General features: G+C 39.0%; 1 protein-coding gene across 3 annotated transcripts in view; it reads left to right on the top strand.

The window, feature by feature from the left end:
* Positions 1-19,328: 19,328 nt before the first annotated feature.
* ACIN1 (apoptotic chromatin condensation inducer 1) overlaps positions 19,329-22,396 on the top strand; it is a 947,610-nt gene continuing 944,542 nt past the window's right edge. For all 3 annotated transcript variants that reach the window (XM_086923671.1, XM_086923670.1, XM_086923672.1), the window contains exon 1: positions 19,329-19,503. In XM_086923671.1, the coding sequence (XP_086779797.1) occupies positions 19,366-19,503 (138 nt within the window). In that variant the 5' untranslated portion in view covers positions 19,329-19,365. The remainder of the gene's footprint in view (positions 19,504-22,396) is intronic.

Raw genomic sequence — 22,396 nt, 5'->3', positions numbered from 1 at the left:
TCTTACTTGGAATTAGCACAACTTGGGTGCTTCATACATAGCATTTAAGGAATCGCAATTTGCGATTCCTTAAATGCTGACGCAAAATTAAGGAATCGCAAATTTTGCGATTCCTCAAATTTGCGATGCGATTTCCATGATACATCGCATTTTTCGTTTTTTTTCTCGCAAACGCTGCTTTTTTGAGAATCGCAGCGTTTGCGAGAAACAATACGGATGATACATCTGCCCCTTAGTTCTTTACAATATTAAATATATTTTTAGGGGCATTCTTGGCAGATTCAATTTTTGGAGTATAGAAATCCCTCTGTGCTCTCCTAATTTGTTTGTGGTAGTGTTTTCGCACTTCTAGATATTTCAGCTTGTTCACTGGCTAATAGTTCACCTTCCAACAACTTTTAAGATGTTTACATTCGTTTTTAAGCATTGCTAATTTCTCTAAAAACCATTCCGCTGAGGGATTTGAGCGGAAACTCTTACAGGGTTTCAGAGGTGTTGATGAGTCAACTGCCTCCTTAATCCAAGAAGAGACTTGTTTGTCAGTTATCTGGGTGGCGGCCACTAGTTCCAGTGAGCTCAAAGACAGTGTGGCCCTAAAAGAGTCAGGGGTAAGTAGGGACCATTTCTGGGTCAATTTTGACTCTGTAAGCTGTTTCAGGTGACTAGAGACCTTCCTATGATTCCTAATTAAAAAAAAAAAATCAAACGATCAGAATATTCTATAGGCACAGGTGGCAGAGTTTCCACCAGAGCACTATTAGAAAAAATATTATTTAGTGAAGGCCCCTGATATGCGTAGGGGTTTGAACTAACTGTTCGAGACCCCAGGCCTGTAATCCAGTTGTAAATTCACAAATTTCTTGATTTACCTTTTTATCAAAATGTAGATTCAGGTCCCCTAGGATTAAAAGTGTTGAATAGCGGATAGCATAGGGAGGCACTATTTTGGTCAATTCATTAATAAATGCTCTTGACGGGCCCGGGGGTCTATAAATAAGGAGACCCCCAACTGACCAATCGCAGTTTAGAGACATGGTGAAGAACGTTACTTCGCACCCCAACATTAGCAATTTGGTAATTTTTACTGGGTCATCTTTTTTTAAAATTACAGCTAACCCCCCGCCTCTCTGCTCAGATCTGTCTAATCTCAATATAGAACATCACTCTGGTAGTGCTTACAAAATGTCTGGTGCTGATTGTCCATGCAGACAGGTTTCAACTAAAAACAGCCCTACTGGCTTTTGATCCGCTAGTAGCTTGCAAATTTCATGGCTATGTTTGCCTAGAGACCTACAGTTTAATGACAGGCAAAGTAAGAAGTCATTTACGGGCTCCAGGACACCAACGCTCTTCCCTCCCTTTGATACAGCAGTAAAAGAAAATGTACAACTTCCACAACCATTCACTCCTGTACCTCCTTCAATGGAATGGAGGTATTCTTTGTCAGCTACCTTCCTAAGAGTCAGGATCTCTGCAGAGGAGAAAGAAACTGTTTCCCTTAAGAAACAACCAGGGTTCCTGGCCCAAGGCGTTGTCCAGGCGCGGACGGGCAGACGGGCTTCCATTTGGGGCGCCCGCCTTTGCATGGATTTAAATGGTGTGGTGGCGGTGAGCACTAGACCACGCCCCACCGGCGTTGTCGCACACTAAGCCAGACGTAAACAGGGGACCTGAATGGCGTTGCAAGGCCCTCCCCTCAAACAGCACACAGCTGCGGCGGAACGGGGCAGGAGCCACTTCAAACTAAGCAGAGCCACCGGGAAAGCAGCCGAGCACACTAGTGCATCGCAGAGGCAGCCAAACAGTGAGTGATAAAAACCACAACAAAAAAAGTAGTTAAATGTTAAAATGGTTAAATGGGCTCAAGCTAAAACTTCCCCTTCAAACAGGAATGCTAAAACTATAGAAGTCAAGTGTCAGCGTGTAGAAAACTTTTAAAAACAAAGTTGTAACTTGCAGTAAAGTGAAATGAAGTCGGCAATAGACTTACTGATGTCTACTAGGCGCCCGCCTTTGCATGGATTTAAATAGTGTGGTGGCGGTGAGCACTAAACCGCGCCCACCGGAGTTGCAGCACACTAAGCCAGAAGTAAAAAGGGGGCCTGAATGGCGCTGCAATGCCCTCCGCGAAAACGGCACAAAGCCGTGGCAGAACGGTGCGGGAGCTACTTCAGGCTAAGCAGAGTCACCGGGAAAGCAGCCGAGCACACTAGTGCATCGCAGAGGCAGCCAAACAGTGAGTGATAAAAACCACACCAACAAAAGTAGTTAAATGTTAAAATGGTTAAATGGGCTCAAGCTAAAAGTAGCCCTTCAAACAGGAATGCTAAAACTATAGAAGGCAAGTGTCAGCGTGTAGAAAACTTTTAAAAATAACCTGCAGTAAAGTGAAATGGCATCTGCAACAGACTTACTGATATCACTTTCAGTGATGTTCTAATTTTTCTTTTTAAACAAATTTTATTTGTCAAGTGGCACATATACAGCAGGGCCCTGTAACCCAGAGGCGTCTGCACAATCAGAGCATGTAATATTGACTTTGACATTCTTCATAGTGATACCCAAGAAAAAATAAAGGTAATAAAATAAAAATCTAACCCCTCCCCCCGATCGCACTATAGACCCACTCTACACAGAGTCATTTGAATATTTACAGTAGAGCTACCCACCAGGGTTCCACCACCCACCCCGCTCCCTGTATCCTCCCCAACGAGCTCTAATCTTATAAATGCGGGTCCCGTACTACTGGAACTGGGTCCAGGAGCAATCCCTGATGGTCTGCCAACCTTTTCCACATTTTAAAATGTTTTTGGGGTCGCTCCCTGGCAATGAAGATGGGTTTCTATAGGTCCATGCAAAAGTCCAGGCCATTCTTCCATGCGGCTACTGCAGGGGGCCTCGGTGCTTTCCACGTCCTCGCTATGTCCCTTGATGCTAATGTAAGATCCAACAATAGTGAATGGCGTTTGTAAACATTGCCGCCTATCCCCTCCATAACATGTAGTTGAGCTAGTTTCGGCGAGCGGGGAAGGTCCCAGCCCAGAACCTCCGATAAGCAAGTGTAAACCCCCCCTCCAAAAACGACCCAGGGAGAGACACTGCCAGACCGTGTGCATCAACGTACCTTCCTCCCGGTTACATCTGAGGCACACAGGGCAGGCAATCAACCCTGCCTTCCATAAACACATTTGTGTGTAGTATGCCCTATGTGGGCATTTAAACTGGACCAGGCGCAGATGCACCGCTATGGCCGCCTCACGCAGAGCAGTTAGGGCCTCCGCCCAGTCCTCTTCTTCCAAGGGACCTATATCCCCCTCCCAATCTTCCCGGACTTACTGTAGTGTGGAGGAGCAGTGGATCACTAAAGTTTGATATATCCTGGAAATGTTACGGTCCTGGAGTTCTCCCATAAAGACTTTGGCCTCCAAGGGGCTGAACTCAGCTATAGACTACAATCCCACCAGACTGGATAACAGGGCGTGCCGGAATTAAAAATACTTGAAGAATTGGGACTTTGGCATATGAAATTCCGTCTGAAGGTCCTGGAAGAATTTCAGTACTTGACCCCTCATGACATCCCCCAAGACCGATATCCCTATATGATCCCAGCCTCGGAATCCCTGCAGGGCAGCTAGTTGCGGCAATTGCCCATTATCCCAAAGGGGAGCCTTCCGCATCAGTTTGTTGTGTTGTTCTAATTTTGGATACTCCGTATAACTCTACATTTGCAACTTTATGGCATTTATTCTATATCGCTTGATTTTTAGATTTATTTTTATAAATCCCTTTAGCCTTTCCCTGATCTAGGTATCAATTTTTGAGTGGTCCCTGTTATTTATTTATGCTTCTTTGCTAAATTGATGGTGGAGATGGGGCAATTTTTGTGCAATTTCTTACAGTGGGAGAACCGCCTGAGGTAAAGTTAAGGTTTTCTGAATTTTGGGGTGTCCTGAACCTTGGGGAACAGTTTTTGCTCCCACACAACCATATATACTACTTCCTACCCAGATTGTGTCATACATTTGATGGCTCCTCGTTTTCTGGTCTATGATATATTTCTAGTGCCAGGGCTGGTTGCTTCATTAACCGCCTAGTTTCTACACTAGATCTGCAAGATGTATCTGGATCCTATCACAATATTATGGATAACTGTTTGGGTGGATGTTTCTGGGCTTAGGTTCTACAAATGTCAGGGCCCAATTGTGTTGTGGCACATTCCTTGTGAAAGGTGATGGAGCAGGGTGAAGAGCAAAATTTTCTAACCTGTGAAGTTAATCTCCCATGATATATAACTTGACTAATAAGCATGTGGTGAAAAGTATTAATCAACTTAGTTTAAAATTGCAAACATTACACGCGGGATTAACTAATGTGCTTTATGTTGCATACACGAAGAAGAAAATAATAAACTAACTTTGTCTATTGTCAGTATTAAATGCGGCTGTTTAACTAATGGCATGTGTTTATTGTATGTGCTTATGTTATGTCTTTTGTGACAAAAGCCTTTGGAGTTCGTGCAGATCCTGAAGAAAAAGTAGATATTTTGCTGCATACATGTGCTTCGGCTAGGTAACATAATTAATCTGGTTAATTATTAGAAGGGGGCGGGTAACAGAATGGGTCTTAATGCTTTAATTAATTGATGTCTTGTGTTTGTTTAATAATAGTTTCCAAAGTGAGGCCTAAAAAGTGGCTCGGAAAAATATGGCTGACAGAGATGCAGACGTGAAAAGAAACCTTGTCCAGAGTGGAGCCTTGCATTTATGTAATGGAGATTTTTGCTGCACAGAACATTATTAATAAAAGGAAAAAGGCTTTTGCTTGAATAAAACGTGCTCTCGGAAAGAAGGCCCAAGGACAGGATTCGTGATTGTCTGCCAAGGTTAGGAAGTAAAAAGTACAGTGCTCGAAGAGAAAAGTTACACTTTTGAGGAAGCCAAATGTCGCGGAAGAAAGAGACAATGGGCCTATGTGAAGCCCGGACTTGGTAAAATTCAATGATGACCTAATGGTGGACTGACATAGCTCAGCCAATGAAAGACCTGAATTTTGTTGACAGAATGTAGAATGTAGAGAGTTTTAGATAGGGAAAAAGTATAAAACCTGACATTATGAGCAAGGGAAAAACTCTTGCTTCCAGATTCCTGAATGACGTGCTGATGGACTTTTGGCGCACGTAAGGACAGCAGACTATAATAATATTTTTCTTTTCAGGTGAAGCGAGAAATAGACAGGGAAATAGAATTAGGGTATGGAAACTGTTATTTGCTAATACTTCATGTTTCTGTATTTGCTTTAATAAATGTCAGTTTAATAATTCATTACCTAATAAAATACTGCTTTCTCATTTGCTTAAATTATAAAGAAATTTTAAACGTAAATGCTCTTTCTTTATGAAGAATAAAGGCAATAAAAATTAGATTTGAAAAGACAAGCTGGTCTTGTTTATTCATGGTCTAGTTACTATCAGTTGATCCAATCGCCATAAATGGTTTGGTTTAATAAAAGATAAATGTTTAAATCCATGGTAAAAGATGAAAACTGCAGTTGTAAATAATATTGTAGATATAATGTGAATAGTTTTATAAATCAAACCGCTAGATTCAGTTGCTCAAAAATTGTCTCATTGGTGTTATGGGCCTGTTTGAGTGTTTCATAATTAATGGTGAGTATTGAGGTAATAGATAGTGTTGGTGAGACAGTTTTTCTACATGAACGCTGGATCAATTACTTGGTAGCAGAGTTCGGTTACTATGGTAACTGACATGTTACATGGGAATACATAGGATACATGTCTAAAACATGTTGAGTTTGTTCAGTTGTTAAATGTAGTCGAAAGGTTTTTTTTCCAGCAGTGTGAAAATTCCTAGTTGTGCCGGCCTGAGTAGTGTGACAGGTGAAGTTACACAGTGCATTTGTTCTGATTCAAAATAGTGGTATCGTCGTATATGACAAGTGTTGTGGACGTACAGCACAAGTTTAGGGATTTTAGGTGGTAAGTTAGAATGCATAGCGAGGATTGTCTATGAAATTGTAGCTTTCGAGTATAGGGATACTTTGATCCTGTTTTAAAACTCACTGTGAAAAGAGTAGTAGAATTTATCTAAGCTTGAGTGAAGGGTAAGGAAGTGTCGTCTATCTTACTGGGAAATGAGTATTTCTGTTAGCAGGTTAAAGTCCTACTAAAGATTTATGTATGAATGGTTAGGGATCTTTTCCGTATGTATGTGCGTGAATGAATGGGTAAAGTAGCCTTACTTTATCGACAAATGTAAATATTCTGTGAAAATAGCGTTGTCTATTTCACGCGAAAGAATCCTTGATTATTTGAAAAAGCTATCACTTTATTTAGCGAAACAGACAAATGGTTTGTTTTTTGTGGTGTTTCTAACTGAATTCATTCGAAAGGTTTGTAAATATGGCGCTGTGAATTTTTTTTGTAAAGGAGGTGTCAGTGTAAGGAGCGAAGGGAGAGACAGAAGCTGCAGCGGTAGCATACGTAACAAGAGTCGCGCTGTGATTGGCTAACATACGTCACAGTATTCGTGCACAGATTGGTTCACGTGACAAGACGAGCTTACAGCTGATTGGCTCATTCTGAAAAACAGTACTTCTATTGGTTAAGCAGAACAGTGACGTAACTTAGCCTGATTGGTTAGTTAGTGAGTTTCGCGCACGGATTGGTTGGCATGGCGGAATAACAAGAAAACTGTTACGATCTTTACCAAAGCAGTAAAAATTTGTTTAAAAGACATGGATTATTATTATTTGAAAGGGAAAAAGAAACTTACATGGTTTCAGAAGTTGAAAAATACAATTAAACCTGACAAGAAAATTTCAACGCGAAACGGAAGATTAATTAATGAGTACAAAACACCAGCAGCTTATAAGTTAGGTGAATATGGTTACCATGCTTGTCTTTGGATTGAGAATTGGATGAAATATACTGAGAATGATGGTATTTTAGCATGGCCGGAAGATGGATCGTTTAACATAGCGGTCTTGAGAAACTTAAGAGAAAGGATGATGGGACTTGTACCAAAACCTAGACCTACTCAATTTGAAGTTTTAGTTGAATGGGAGGATGAAATGTTTGAATTAGAACGAGAAAGTAGAGGCATACCAAAGCGAACAGGATTAGGTCTTGATAGAGAGACACATGAGGATAGAATGCGTCGATGGAAAAAGGCAGACATGTGTGATGGTTTGTACCCAGTGAGACTAATTGATGAGACATCTGGTAAAAAGGGTTCCCAAAAGAAAAAACATGTTAGAGAGGAAAGTGACTCAGAGGATGTAGTGTTAGAAGAAATGTATACCAGAAAGCCACCACCTTATCAACCAGTTTGTACATGGACTTCTCCAAGTGCCCCTCCAAGGGAAATAATTAATGAGACATCTCCCGAAATAAATTTGAATTCTAAAAGAATGCCTGAAAGAGTAGAGACATCTCCAGAGACAAATCAAAGCTACAGAAAAACACCAGAGAGGGTAGAAACAGGATATAATTCGAATATATCAGGAGAAAATAGTAATTTCACTGAAACTCCTTTTCAAAGAAATGAAACCCCAAGAAATGGAAATAGGAAAGAAAGATATGAGGGATTGCCAGATACTTCATTCTGCGAATGAAATAATACATCAGTTAACTAAAAGCATGGAAGCAGTAAGAGTGCCTGTAACAATTGGACCTGTTCTTCCAGTGTTTGATCAAAAAGAAATTAGACATTCAACTTTAACTGTCCCACTAAATTCAGAAATACAGAAAGTGACTGAAATTTTTTATTCAGATTTAAGCGAAATACATCGAGAAAAATTGATGCCTGACTTAACTTTTAATCAAAGTTTGTCATGTAAAACCCCAACTGGTGCAGATTCTGATTCTGGATCTCCAGTAAAAAGTTTAATACAAAGCCCAGAATGTAAATCACTTGATGTTGCAAAATTGAAAGCAGACATAGAGGAATTAATAATTGGAACAATTGGAACTGACTGATTAAAAGCATATCAGGATGATGAATTATTATTAATTTGCAAAAGCATAACCTGGAAAACGAAAAACAAATATGACCATTTAGAGGAAATGGCTTTTGAATTAGAAATGGATTTAAGTAAGCAGAAGAGTTTGCAAAGACATTATAGAGTGGATTTTTCTGAAAAAGACATAGAAAATTTGAACACTGCAGGAAGAATCACTCATATAAAAGATTTAATTGTGATCCTGAGAAAATGGGGTGAATTAAGTAAATGGAGAGCAAAGTGGGCAAAGAAAAAAGATGAAGACACAATAACCTCAGCTTATCTTATCAGAGAAAAAGAAAAAGAGGCAAAAGAGTTTCCAATGAGAGAAATAGCAGGAAGAGGCTATGTGCATGCTCCTTGGACAAGGCAGGACATTCTAATGTTCACCAATGATTTTCCCCGATTAAGAGAAAAACCTGTAGAATGGTATTGACAGGTAGACAGATTTGTGAAAGTTTCAAAAGTCCTGTGGGTTGATCTTGATGGATTCTTTGACATAGTTGTCCGATCAGATCTGTGGACAGAATGTAAAATTTCCATAGATTGGCCTAGAGAAGAACCTTCTCGAGATAAGGTAACAGGTGCCCCTTCATCAGATGTAGTGAAACTGTATGATAAAGTAATTGTGTTTTTGAAAAACAAGATTCCGCCAAAAGAAGTGGATTGGGTTAAAATAGACAGAACCCAAGAGCCTAAAGAATCAGTGCATTCATTCTATGAAATATTACTGCTGGTATTTAAACAATACAGTGGTTATGAGCACCTGAGTGAGAAAGATATGAGCCATTTTATATACAGATTTGTGTATGGCTTAAGACCTGAAATTGGTGAGATGATCAGATCTGGAATTGTTGGTTGGCAGTCACTCACAGTGGATGATATTTTGAGAAAAGCAAAATACTGTAGTGATGAATTAGATGCGAAACAAAAGAAGCTAAAAGAAAAAGCTATGTGGGCACAGGTAAAAGTGGCTGAACAGCAAATAGCAACTTTAAACAAAAATGTTGATCAGAATCAAGGGAAATTTAAAGGTAATTATAATAAACCAAAATTGATGGGAAACATAGAAGAGGTAAAAAAGAAACTCCCATGTTTTAATTGCGGCGAAATTGGACACTGGAAGCGTGAGTGTAAAAATCCGCCCAGAAATTTTGTAAAAAATACATCATTAAATCCACAGATGCAGAATGAGATAAATGAGCAGCAACAGCTACAGCGACACATAGTGAATCAGCAAAGTCAGATTCCACAACCGCCACTTCCAAACTGTGTAAATGTGCAGAGATACAATACAGAAACAGGATTCTGCGGAGGTGAACAGGTAAACAGATCACCGAGAGTGAATGTGTCAAATGTGTCTCAACAATTTTGGATGAAAGAGGATGGAAGTGAATCTGAGGATTACTTCTGACGGTGCCTGAGAAGGAAGAGTGTGTGCTTGGAGCCACTCTTGAGGTAGATCAATCTGGTCCATTTGTAAATGGTAAAGTGAATGATGTAGAAATTACTTTCCTAGTGGATACAGGTGCTACCCGTTCTACTGTTAGATCAGTGGAAATAGAAAACCTGCCTCTCTCTGGAGACAAGATCCAAGTAGTAGGTGAAGCTAATCAGCAAATTAAAACAGATTTAACTGAACCAGTTGAAGTTGAAATAGGTAAATTTAAGGACATGCATAGATTTGTAGTTTGTGATAGCAGTCCTGTAAATCTTTTAGGTAGGGACATTCTCTGCAAGATGAATTGCAAAAGATAATGCTCACTGGATGGTATAGAGCTGCAAACTATAGAAGAAGATGGACTTTACAAATTAACAATGTCAATGGTTGAGGCAGAAGAAAGCAGATTATTTCCTGTGTTTGATAAAAACAATTTGCATGAAGAACTAAAAGAGACAGTGAATGTTAAAATCTGGGATTTCACTGGAGATGAAATGTGTTTAATGAAAAATGTTGATCCAGTACAAATAACAGTAAAACAAGGAGCAGATTACCTAAACATTCCTCAGTATAAAATGAAACCAGAAGTAATTGAAGGTGTTACACCTGTAATAGACAAATTCATAAAACAAGGAGTTCTAAGAGAAATCGAAAGTAGCCCATGTAACTCACCGATTATGAGAATTAAAAAGCCAAATGGTACTTTCAGAATTGTTCAGGACCTGAGAAAAGTAAACAAAATTGCTGCCCCATGTTGCCCAGTTGTACCAAATCCAGCGGTAATTTTATATCAGATTCCGCATGATGCAGAATGGTATACAGTTATTGATTTATGCAATGCATTCTTTACTGTTCCATTGCATCCAGAAAGCCAGCAAATGTTTGCGTTCCGGTTCAAAGAGCGCATACTAGCATGGTGTAGAATCCCACAAGGTTACACTGAGAGTCCATCTATTTTTAATCAGTTGCTAAAGAAATCCTTGGAAGATCTAGAATTACCTGGAAGATCTACGTTAGTGCAGTATATTGATGATCTTCTTGTAGCTGCAAAAACAAGAGATAACTGCGTAACAGATACCATTACTCTTTTGAATCACCTGGCAGATGAGTGACATAAAGTGTCACCTGCAAAATTACAGTTTTGCAAACAAGAAGTAAAATATCTTGGTCATAGAATTGCAAAAGGAATCAGACAAGTGACAACAGAAAGAATAAAAATGATCCAAGCAATGCAACCTCCAAAAACCACAGAGACAGGTTAGAATGTTCCTAGGAATGGTAGGTTATTGTCGCCAATGGATTAGTGGATTCTCGGTAATTGCAAAACCAATGCAGAGACTGACAAAAGCAGACATAAAAGACCCAATTAAATTAACAAAAACTGAATTAGAAGCTTTTGAACAGTTAAAGAGGCGTTTGTGTGAAGCTCCAGCATTGGGAATGCCTGATTATGAAAAAGAGTTTGAGCTGTATTGCAGTGAGAGAGAAGGTTGTGCATTATCAGTTCTGATTCAAAGACATGGAAGACTGAGAAAGGCAATAGCATATTTCTCAGCTGTTCTTGACCCTGTTGCAAAAGCATTACAAGGTAGTTTAAAAGCAGTAGCTGCAACAAGTGTGAGTTTGGAACAAAGTGAAGGAATAATAATGGGATTTCCAGTTAAAGTTTACGTCTCACATTCAGTTCAAATTCTCCTTACCAGAAGCAAAACACAGCATTTGACAAACAACAGGTTGACAAAATATGAAAAAGTTATTTTGGGAACAGATAACGTTTCTATCTCGAGATGTGTGAATTTAAATCCTTCCACATTGTTATCTGACCCTACTGAAACAGAAGTCAGAGATGAGGTTGAACATGAATGCCTGGATGTATTAGATTATTGTACAAAACCAAGGCAGGATATAAAAGATGTCCCATTGCCTGAATCAGATCTTGTTTTATTTGTTGATGGTTCATGCTTAAGAACAGATGATGGTGTTCTGATTGCAGCATATTCAGTGTGTACTGTTGCAGATGTGCATGAAGCTTCCAGTCTCAAAGGAATTCGCTCAGCTCAAGTGGCAGAATTAATTGCTTTGATTCGTGCATGGAAATTAGGAAAAGATCAGAAGGTTACCATAGTGACTGATAGTCAGTATGGTTATGGCGTAGTCCATGACTATGGCCAGCTTTGGTCTCAGAGAGGTTATTTAACTTCCGCGGGATCACCAATAAGAAATGCTCAGTTGATCAAAAGACTAATAGATGGAATACAGCTTCCAGAAAAAATTGCTGTAGTGAAATGCCCAGCTCATAAAAAGGGAGTAGATTATATAACTTTGGGAAATGCATATGCTGATGCAATAGCAAAATTTTGCGCAAGACAAAATGTGTCTGTTAATCGGGAAAAAAATAATGAACACGTTTTGAACTCACTTATGCTAATATCTGTAGTTGAAACTTGGCAAGGAGTAAAACAGTCACAAGATGAGGCAAGTGAGTGATGAGGAAAAAGACACATGGCTAAAAGCAGGATGCTGGCAGAGAGAGGAAGATAAGATCTGGGTTTACAAAGATGACAGACCAGTAATGCCAGACAGCATGATTTCAGACATGGCACACATGTATCATGGTCCAGGACATATCGGAAGAGTCTCCATGATTAGATTGTTTAGGCAAACTTGGTACAATCCAAAATTCAGAATAATTGCAGAATCTTTTTGCCAGAGATTCCTCATATGCCAACAGATTAACCCAAACAGAAAGACTGTTGTAAGCATGGGAAGCATAGGACGGGAGGGTGGTCCATTTACTAGAATACAGATTGATTTCATTGAAATGCCACCTCGAAACAGACTCAGATATGTGTTGGTGATAGTCTGTTTGTTTTCGAGATTGGTGGAAGCTTTTCCAACATGTCACAATGATTCAAATACTGTGGCAAAATTGCTTTTGAGAGAACTCATACCAAGGTATGGTTTTCCAGTGTCGATTGAGACAGATAGCGGCACACATTCCGAAAACAGACTGCTAAAATTGATTTGTGAAGCACTAGGAATAAAACAAAAATTGCATTGTGCCTACAGACCAGAAGCATCAGGAGTTGTTGAGCAAGTGAATGGTAAAAAGATCGACTAGCTAAGATGTGTTTAGCGACAGGAATGAAGTGGACAGATGCACTTCCACTTGTTGTGATGACTTTGAGAAGCATTCCAGACAGAAAAACAGGTCTGAGTCCTCACGAAATCTTAATGGGAAGTGTCATGAGACAAGCATTTGTTCCAGTTGATAAACTCTTAAGTATAAATGATAGTGTAATTATGGATTACTGCAAGAATCTATCTGCCGTGGTGACTTCTGTGTTCCACCAGGTAGGAACTGAAGTACTTTCAAAAGAGAAAGAACAAGCTCATGATCTATTGCCAGGAGACTGGGTGAGAACAAAGGTTCATCGAAGAAGGAATTGCCTAGCACCAAGGTGGCAGAAGGCAAGACAGGTGATACTAGTCACAACAAATGAAATAAAGTGTAGGGGACTGAAAAGATGGATCCATGCTAGTTATACCATGCGAGTCCCTCCACCTGTAAATCCTGACGAAGAAGGTGATACAACAGCTGATTCAGATTCAGAAGAAGAACCTGACAGAAATCCAGATACTGAAGATCGACAAGAAAGTCGAGACCTGGAAGATTCAAATGCGAATGAAGCATTGAATGAAGAAAATGATGAAGTTGTGATACAAGATTCTGAAGAAAATGAAAATGATCTGCTAGATCAAGTAGCAGAAGAGCAAACTGAACAAGAAGTGATTCGAAATCAAGATCAGGAGAGTATTGAAAAGCAGATTGAAATCTTTGGAAGAAGGAACGAAAATTCTGAAACTGGTGGATTGGAAGTAATCGAAGAAGAAGAAGAAGAAGAAATTCCAAGTACCAGCTATAAGGATGCTGTTCCTAACAAAGTGAAACTGCAGAGTAAAGAAGTACCTGAATCTGAAGAAGAATCCGATACAGAAAAAATGATAATTGATGAATCAGCTGATAACACAGTAAGTGAAACAGATGACAGTGAAGATGAATCAAAAGTGAAAAGATCAAGGAAAAGAGCTTGGAGAGTGGAATATAACCTGACAGAGCCAAAAAGGAGGTTAACAAGAAAAGGAGACAATTGGCCGAGTGAAAACGAAGGCCTGAAGTTCAAATTAGTGAATAAAGCAAAAGAACAGGTGAATGAGATTACAAGTCAATAAGAAGAAGACTTGAATAAGAAAAAGCAAACAGAGAAAAGAATAGAAGTAATCAGTAATAGGCCAAAGAGGACAATTAAACCAAATCAGAAGTATAAGTCACCTGAGTGGTCCTACATAGTGATCCCACCAGTAATAGAAATTAGTAGTAGTCGGAATAATTTAGACGATGAAAGTGACATTGAATGATTTTCTTTGAAGTGACACAAGGTCGAAAAAATTGTGTTAGGAGACACAAGGTCGAAGAAATTGTGTTAGCTGGAAAACACATTTGATGTATGACAAAAGGTCAAAGAAAAGCTGTTAGAGGAACAAAGTTATCTGATATACAAAAAAAAGAAAGAAAAATAGGGGGGTATATTTAGTGATTTTTCATTTTTCAATTTTTATTTTTAGTAAAGATGCCTTCTTATAATAACAATTCGAGATGCTCAATTCTCAAAAGATGTTGCAAATTGTCTTTAATATGTGTAGTTCTAATAATTTTAGTTTGGTTAATTTTAGCTGTCATTTTCCCTTTTGGAATAGATAAAGAGATGTATAAAGCTAATATGACTAGTAAAGCTGTGGCCAATCATGACAAGATTGTTGGCCCAAATAAGGTCATTGTACATAAACCAGAGATTCATCAAGATAGATCTGTGGTTTTTCTAGAAATACTTTTTCAAGACTTTTATCTGAATATGTTATGGTGATGAACGCAAAAGATTGTTATGTATGCGTGAAATTACCAACTTCTGTGTCAGAGGGCGTAACATATAATATGCTTCCTCTTACTTATGGTGTGACATGTAGTGTAATAGCTAGTTTGTTTTATAAAACTGGACGTCTGGAATACTATTATTCAGACTTTGATGAAATTTTTGCAAATTTTAAAATTGTAGAAAGCTTGAATAAAGTGAAATATGCTAAACAGATGAGGGAATTGTTCTTAGTAACTATTGAACTTACATTTGAGTATGCATTTAAAAATAATCTAACATGTAAATTGAAAACAGAAGAGAAACATTTTTAAATATGGTGGAAGAGAAGAGGGCAATTTATAAGCGAAATGAGATGACGAATCAGACTAAGTCTAAATTTTGGCAATTAGAAGATGAAAAGCTTAATGGTGGAAATGTTAATGTCGCAATTCACATAGATAAACCTGTTAGTGGAAAATTTTGTATAAGGAGAGATAATACTCAATTTGATAACTACTTCGTTGGTGCAAGTCAATATGAAGGGTTGGGGATTTAAAGGAGGCAAAGATCCAATTTTCCCTGGAATGTATTTGATTTGTGGGGATAAAGCTTATTACAGTCTTCCCGACCACTGGTACGGGACATGCTTTGTGGGTTTAGTTTTTCCAAACATTTTTCATGTAGATAGAAATGCAAAAGGTTCATTTGAAATTGGTAATCACCTGAGTAGATTTAGAAGAGAAAGCTTTTCACAAATTTTAGGAGACATATTTGGTGCATTTATACCTATGGTGGGAATAACCCTGAATGCAAACAAAATTAGAAAATTGTCCACAATTGTTGACAGATTGTCAACAGATACTGCAGGTGGATTGCAATTAGTTGACACAGAACTTGTTGCCATGAGATCCATGGTAATGCAGAACCGTCTTGCGTTAGACATTCTGCTAGCTAGAGGGTCGATTCTGTGGGATATTGCATGTTCAACACTGTTGCACATATATTCCTGATAAGAGTCAGAATATAGAGATGTATATAAGAAACATTACTGAGCTACATAGTGAAATAGTGCCTATAGAAGATGAAAGTTTTTCAGAACGCTTGGCTAAAACATTTGCAACAATTAAACGCTGGTTTCAAGAGATTGGTAGTTCAATTATAGGTAAAATAGTTTTTCCTTTAATAGTCATTGCTATGATAACACTTTTTTTTTTAATTAGTTGCATGATACACAAGAGAAGAAAACACTTAATAGAAAAGAAAAGAATTTATAAACTCAGAAAGGAGAAAGAAAAAGAGATAGAATTAGAAGAGTTCCGAAGATCACAATATGAAAAATGCAGAAAAACAGATGAGTCTAAAGTTTAGAAATACTAATATTAAGAAAGTCCAAAACATGCTCGAGGGATAAAAATGTATAACATTTTTGGGTATTGTTTGGTGATTTTGAAATCACCAGATGAGGGAGTTGATGGAGCAGGGTGAAGAGCAAAATTTTGTTCTAACCTGTGAAGTTAATCTCCCATAATATATAACTTGACTTATAAGCATGTGGTGAAAAGTATTAATCAACTTTGTTTAAAATTGCAAACATTACACGCAGGATTAACTAATGTGCTTTATGTTGCATACGCGAAGAAGAAAATAATAAACTAACTTTGTCTATTGTCTTTGTCAGTATTAAATGCGGCTGTTTGACTAATGGCATGTGTTTATTATATGTGCTTATGTTATGTCTTTTGTGACAAAAGCCTTTGGAGTTTGTGCAGATCCTGAAGAAAAAGTAGATATATTGCTGCATACATGTGCTTCGGCTAGGTAACAATCAATCTGGTTAATTACTAGAAGGGGGGCGGGTAACAGAATGGGTCTTAATTCTTTAATTAATTGATGTCTTGTGTTTGTTTAATAATAGTTTCCAAAGTGAGGCCTAAAAAGTGGCTCAGAAAAATATCGCTGACAGAGATGCAGACGTGAAAAGAAACATTGTCCAGAGTGGAGCCTTGCATTTATGTAATGGAGATTTTTGCTGCATAGAACATTATTAATAAAAGGAAAAAGACTTTTGCTTGAATAAAATGTGCTCTCGGAAAGAAGGCCCAAGGACAGGATTCGTGATTGTCTGCCAAGGTTAGGAAGTAAAAAGTACAGTACTCGAAGAGAAAAGTTACACTTTTGAGGAAGCCAAATGTCGCGGAAGAAAAAGACAATGGGCTTATGTGAAGCCCGGACTAGGTAAAATTCAATGATGACCTAATGGTGGACTGACATGGCTCAGCCAATGAAAGACCTGAATTTAGATAGGGAAAAAGTATAAAACCTGACATCATGAGCAGGGGAAAAACTCTTGCAGCCTGATTTCTGAATGACGTGCTGATGGACTTTTGGCGCACGGAAGGACAGCAGACTATAATTAATATTTTTCTTTTCAGGTGAAGCGAGACATAGACAGGGAAATAGAATTAGGGTATGGAAACTGTTATTTGCTAATACTTCATGTTTCTGATTTTGCTTTAATAAATGTCAGTTTAATAATTCATTACCTAATAAAATGCTGCTTTCTCATTTGCTTGAATAATAAAGAAATTTTAAACGTAAATGCTCTTTCTTTATGAAGAATAAAGGCAATAAAAATTAGATTCGAAAAGACAAGCTGGTCTTGTTTATTCATGGTCTAGTTACTATCAGTTGATCCAATCGCCATAAATGGTTTGGTTTAATAAAAGATAAATGTTTAAATCCATGGTATAAGATGAAAACTGCAGTTGTAAATAATATTGTAGATATAATGTGAATAGTTTTATAAATCAAACCACTAGATTCAGTTGCTCAAAAATTGTCTCATTTGTGTTATGGGCATGTTTGAGTGTTTCATAATTAATGGTGAGTATTGAGGTAATAGATAGTGTTGGTGAGACAGTTTTTCTATATGAGCGCTGGCTCAAAGGCTTCACCCAAAAACCATTGTAAGGGTAAGTATAGAGGAAAATTGAAGAATAGTGCCCTCACGATTTGTCAACAAAAGTTCAAAAAGAAAATTCAAACGTTCTTTTAAAGTTTCACGTGTGTGGTTTAAATTTTTGGTCACATCTGCGGAAAAGGCTACAGCCGACACGTGTTTCGCCCTAGTGGCCTAAGAGTTCTTGTTCCAGGACCGCAGATACTAGATACAAGCTATCAAGAGCATCATGAATGCAACCAGCCCGCAAAACTTTTTGCCTTGAAAAAACCCACGGCCAATAGGCCCTTTTCCGCAGATGTGACCAAAAATAAAAACCACGCACGTGAAACTTTAAAAGAACACTTGAATTTTCTTTTTGAACTTTTGTTGACAAATCGTGAGGGCACTATTCTTCAATTTTCCTCTATACTATCACAACATTAACATGCTGTACATATATGTCCATTGTATACATGAATACTTGTAATTCTCTGTTGCAATGCAATTGATGTTAAGTTTTATTTTACTTGTATATTCCATACTTTGGTGAAAAGAACACTTCGCCACTGAAAAGAACACTGCGATCCAGTGGAGTTTCTTCTTTATTTAGAAGTGAAAAACTAACTGGATGAGCTCGGGGTACGTGCCAAAGGTCTCCTGCTTCAATTTGTAACTCCAACAGACCCCTTAGATTCCAACTCTATATAACGACAGCTCCCAATACTCTAGTTGAAGGGTCACAAGGTAAGCTCCCGCGGGAGTCCCCCTTCCGATGCAATCCTGCAGGTGATTAGGACCTGGGGAGTACATGTGAGCTCCGATGGAACTCCTCTGGACCCCCCCCAGTGCTGACTATCATTTCCAGAGCAACAAACAGTGCTGGTTTTAGCTGTCAGCGCCGATTGCTACCGAGACGCGGCCCTCAAGGTGGCGGAGGAGGGCTGTGACTAGGAGACCCAGCAATCTCAACAGAAGACCTGCTGCCGAGATAGGCGTGGAGCCTGAGACTAGAGGCAAGAGCGATGGAACAGCTAGAAATCCCCCCCCCCCCTCCCCCCCAGGGGTGCCTAGAGGACAGACCCTGCAGCAGTGAGAACCCAGTAGCAGCTGTGGGTGCTTGAGCCCGGCAGCAGGCCGGACTTTGTGGCAATCACCAGCTCGGGATCCTCCAGGCCCAAGATCACCGCTGGTTAGTGCAACAGCACCTGAAGGCCTGGCTGAACGAGGAACGGAAGAACCCCAGCAATGGCGAGATCATGCTGTGTAAATATGTAATATATAATTGTCCAATCCTAATCGCTTCAACTCTTCTTAAATTGTAACTTTGTGTGAATTTGCAACTTGTATAAATGTAACTCTAACTGCTAGTATCTGTAGTAGACATGGTTACTTACTACCAGGCTTATGTGAGTTTAGAGTTTATATGTTCAAATATTTTGTGTTATTCATGTACTCTGAAGTCCTTATGTAATATAACTGGTTTAATTGTAAAGCGTTCTGATGCACCCTATAAAAAAACGCAATAAATTTCACATTCCAATTAATGCATCCTGACATTTCTAATGAAAACATGAGACCTAACATTTGTTTGTATTTCTAGAAGGTATTAATAAACATTTAAAGATAGAAATAAAATAATTTTTATCCTGGGAAAGTGTCACATTTATACTTGTTTCCTGCATCGTTCATAAGCAGAGTGTTCTTATGGCTTGGCAAGCATTTTAAATCTGAGAAAGCCATGGTTTTCTCTCTCCTACCTTGCCCCATCACCTCTACGAATAAAGTAGAACACATTTTTCCAAATAGAACAGATCTGTCTACCGTAAAAATGCCGTGTACACAGAGCTGCTAGAACAGGATCATGGTGTGACCCAGTGACGTACATAGACTGTAAAACGAATAAACGGAAAACCATTACGCTGTGCAGACCGTTAGATGCAGAAGCATTTTTGAGCGGGGCGGAAGCTCATGGAGGAAACAAAGCGGGGCGGAAGCTGAGGCGGAACTAGATGATGAGGGGACGGAAGCCGAGAGCGATCTAGCGGGGAAAGATGGCGGAGCTGCAGGATGTTACTTTGGACGGAAAGCCGCTGCTGGCGCTGCGGGTCACTGACCTGCGGGGGGCGCTAGAGCAGAGAGGGCTGGCCCGCGGTGGATCTAAAGGGGAGCTGGTCAAGCGGCTGCGAGGGGTGAGTATCCTGCGCAAGCGCACAGCACAACGCTTTACTGTTTACTGCGCGAGTTGCACATGCGCCACCGCCTCTAGCGCCCTCTGTCGGCGCCCAAGGCGAGGACTATTTGTCGATTCAGGGTGCCTAATTCTTGCATGGCCAAAATTGAGACGCACAGAGTGCGTTTCCAATGAAAGTGCAAGAGGGAGTTTATGTGACAAGGTAGCAGCAGGTGCGCACCATGACGTTTACTAGCTCAGAATAAATGTATCCAACTCCAGACGACCCTATTTGCTCATATGTGAGACATATAATACGTTCCACTTTTACTTAAGTTCCTACAAAGCGGTTTTTCAACATTGATGACTTCTTTAGTCATAGTGCATGCATGTCCTCCCCCCATATCCTCTAGCTTAGCTTGCCAATAATGTCCACGCTTCTCATGCCTCTAGCCTATTCCCGTTTTGTTGTCCCGTGATTCTCTACATATCGGGCATTTTTGCGCACATTGCTGACTCATGATCCCTAATGTTTAGCTTGGCTTTTTAACGTGTCTGGCCCTTTGTTCCCTTGTCAAGAAGGTTCTCGTTTCCTGCATCGCTGGCTTCTAGTTTGCTGTTTTCTTGTTCCCCACATAGCTTTTTCCACTCATTACCTACATCAACAGGCGCTTTTTTTCTCACATCACCACTGGTCTCTCAGTCCGGCTTTGAATATTACAAAAGAAGACCAGGGCTCAACATAAGTTGCCTCAAGAATTTGAAAGGAACACACATCTTTACACTGCTCGTCATCTCTCACAGACGAGCTGCATATTCTTACCCCTCTAATAATAGCACGTTGCCCCATAGCATATCTTTACATGCACCCCTTCATTGGCCTCTCACACGAACGTGGTGTATTTTACATTGATTGACTGATGTGAGAGAGGGAGAGAACTTTTTGTTTGGACTGCCTGGTTGTCAAGGAGATGCATCCTATTCTGTGTGAGGTTGGAGGAGGCTCTTTTTAGATTTTTAATCTAGTAAAGTGTAGGGAGATGGGCGTAGAATGTAAAATTGTATCCATCTTTTTGATGCGTTTTACAGGTGTGCAGGTTAAATGCATGTTGTGTGAAGTCCCACACATTTTTGTGCCTTTTCCTACTTTTAGTTCTTGCTTAATTAACCCAACACAAGTGTCTTTGATTTAGTTTGTATGTGTCTTGGGGTGGGTGCAGCGTGCCTCCCTAGGAATTTACGTCCAATCTATTAGTAGTACCGAATCTAAAAAAATAAAACGGTAATGACATTTTCACAGATTCAGTAATATATGTTTTGTTTGGTTAGGATCTAGGTTTGTGAGCCACTGCTGAACACAAGTTGTAAATTGTATGACCAAATAAAACCGATTTACATAGTTAATTAAAACTAAAGAGTGGCGTTCAAACCCTTGAGAAAGCTACGCCTGTCATCCAATCTGCATAGTCTACTGAACTGTAATGAAGCTCGGTTTTGTAACACTAGAGGTTACGTTTCTCAAAAGCTGATATTGTGGAATATAGAACAATACGAGTGAGTTGCCACTTGTTAGACCTATTACAAAGAGTGTAATTTAATTCTAATTTATACTGAAATAAGTAAGATGGATGAAAAAGCATAAAAAACAACAACTAAACCTTGTAAATGTGGGCGAATGTTATACATGTTCGTGAATCCTTTAGAGTGGGTACTTTTATCTTTAGTTTAGGTAACACATATGTTACTGTTTCACAGTGTTCATGCTCTTGAAAATGTCATCTTATAGAGCACATGATGAGGTAAAACATTTGCAGTAATCGTTTTTAAAAGTAATAATTTCAAAGTTGTATACATGCTCTTATTTTCCTTCACGTTGCTCTAAAGCAGTATATTATATGGGACGATTTGTGTCTGTAGGAAAATGTAAATAAAGGCAATGCTATTATTTGCAAGAATTCATACTTGTTTCCTTGATGTTTCATCAATTCTATATAAAATTAGAAACTATATTACATCCCTCGAAAACCGAAAGCAAGTCAAATTTCAAACATCATAGTCGCTACATGTAAGTTTTTAAATTGAAAATTAAACCAACTAAATTTTTGTGTTTTTTTTAGATCGCGTAGCGTGTCCTGCAGTGTTACCTGTGTCCATAATAAATGTATCATGGTTTTAATGGGCATGTAAGAGCAACAGTTTGTAATCTGTGAATACTGCAATGTTGTTTATAGTCCGAAACTATTCACTGCACATAGTTTTACCCTCTCATATCTTTAGCATTCGTTTGACTCTTTCTGGGCTTTGTCCATACTATAAAAAACAATAATATTGAATAAGCAAGTTTCATTTATTATTATCAATGGTAGTAGTAAACCTTATTATTATTAGTTGTAGTATTATTTCAAAAGCGTACTGATACCCAGAATCTGCTGAGACTTGAGTTTTACTGCTGAGGGACATGGCACCAGAGCTAAAGAGGGTAAGTTAAAAGCAGAGTTTGAAGGTCTTTTTAAAAGATCAGGTGATTTTCAGTGTCTCTGATGGAACAAGGAATTCCAGGTTTTTGTTGTGAGGGTGGAGAACGCAACTCCTCCTAAAGGAGCACGGTGGACTCTCGGGATGGAAAGAAAATTAGCCTCAGAGGGCTAATGTGATTAACTGCGTGCGGCTGGGGACCTTTTTTGTAGAACGCCCAGTGACAGATGCACAGTGACTTAAAGATAGAACATTTTGTTAATGGATGCCAGTGTGATACAGCTAAGTGGGAGGAGATGTGGAAACGTCTGTTGTGTCCCAGAAGGAGCCTAGTAAGGAATGTTGTATCTGGTACAGGCTATGAACAAGACACTGGGGAAGGGGAAGAAAAAAAGAGAAGCAATAATGCAAACAAGATAGACAATGGGCAGAATAAA

Source organism: Lissotriton vulgaris, chromosome 5 (assembly GCF_964263255.1).
Source record: "Lissotriton vulgaris chromosome 5, aLisVul1.2, whole genome shotgun sequence".
Classification (NCBI taxonomy): Eukaryota; Metazoa; Chordata; class Amphibia; order Caudata; family Salamandridae; genus Lissotriton; species Lissotriton vulgaris.
This window is presented reverse-complemented; position numbering and strand designations above follow the sequence as displayed.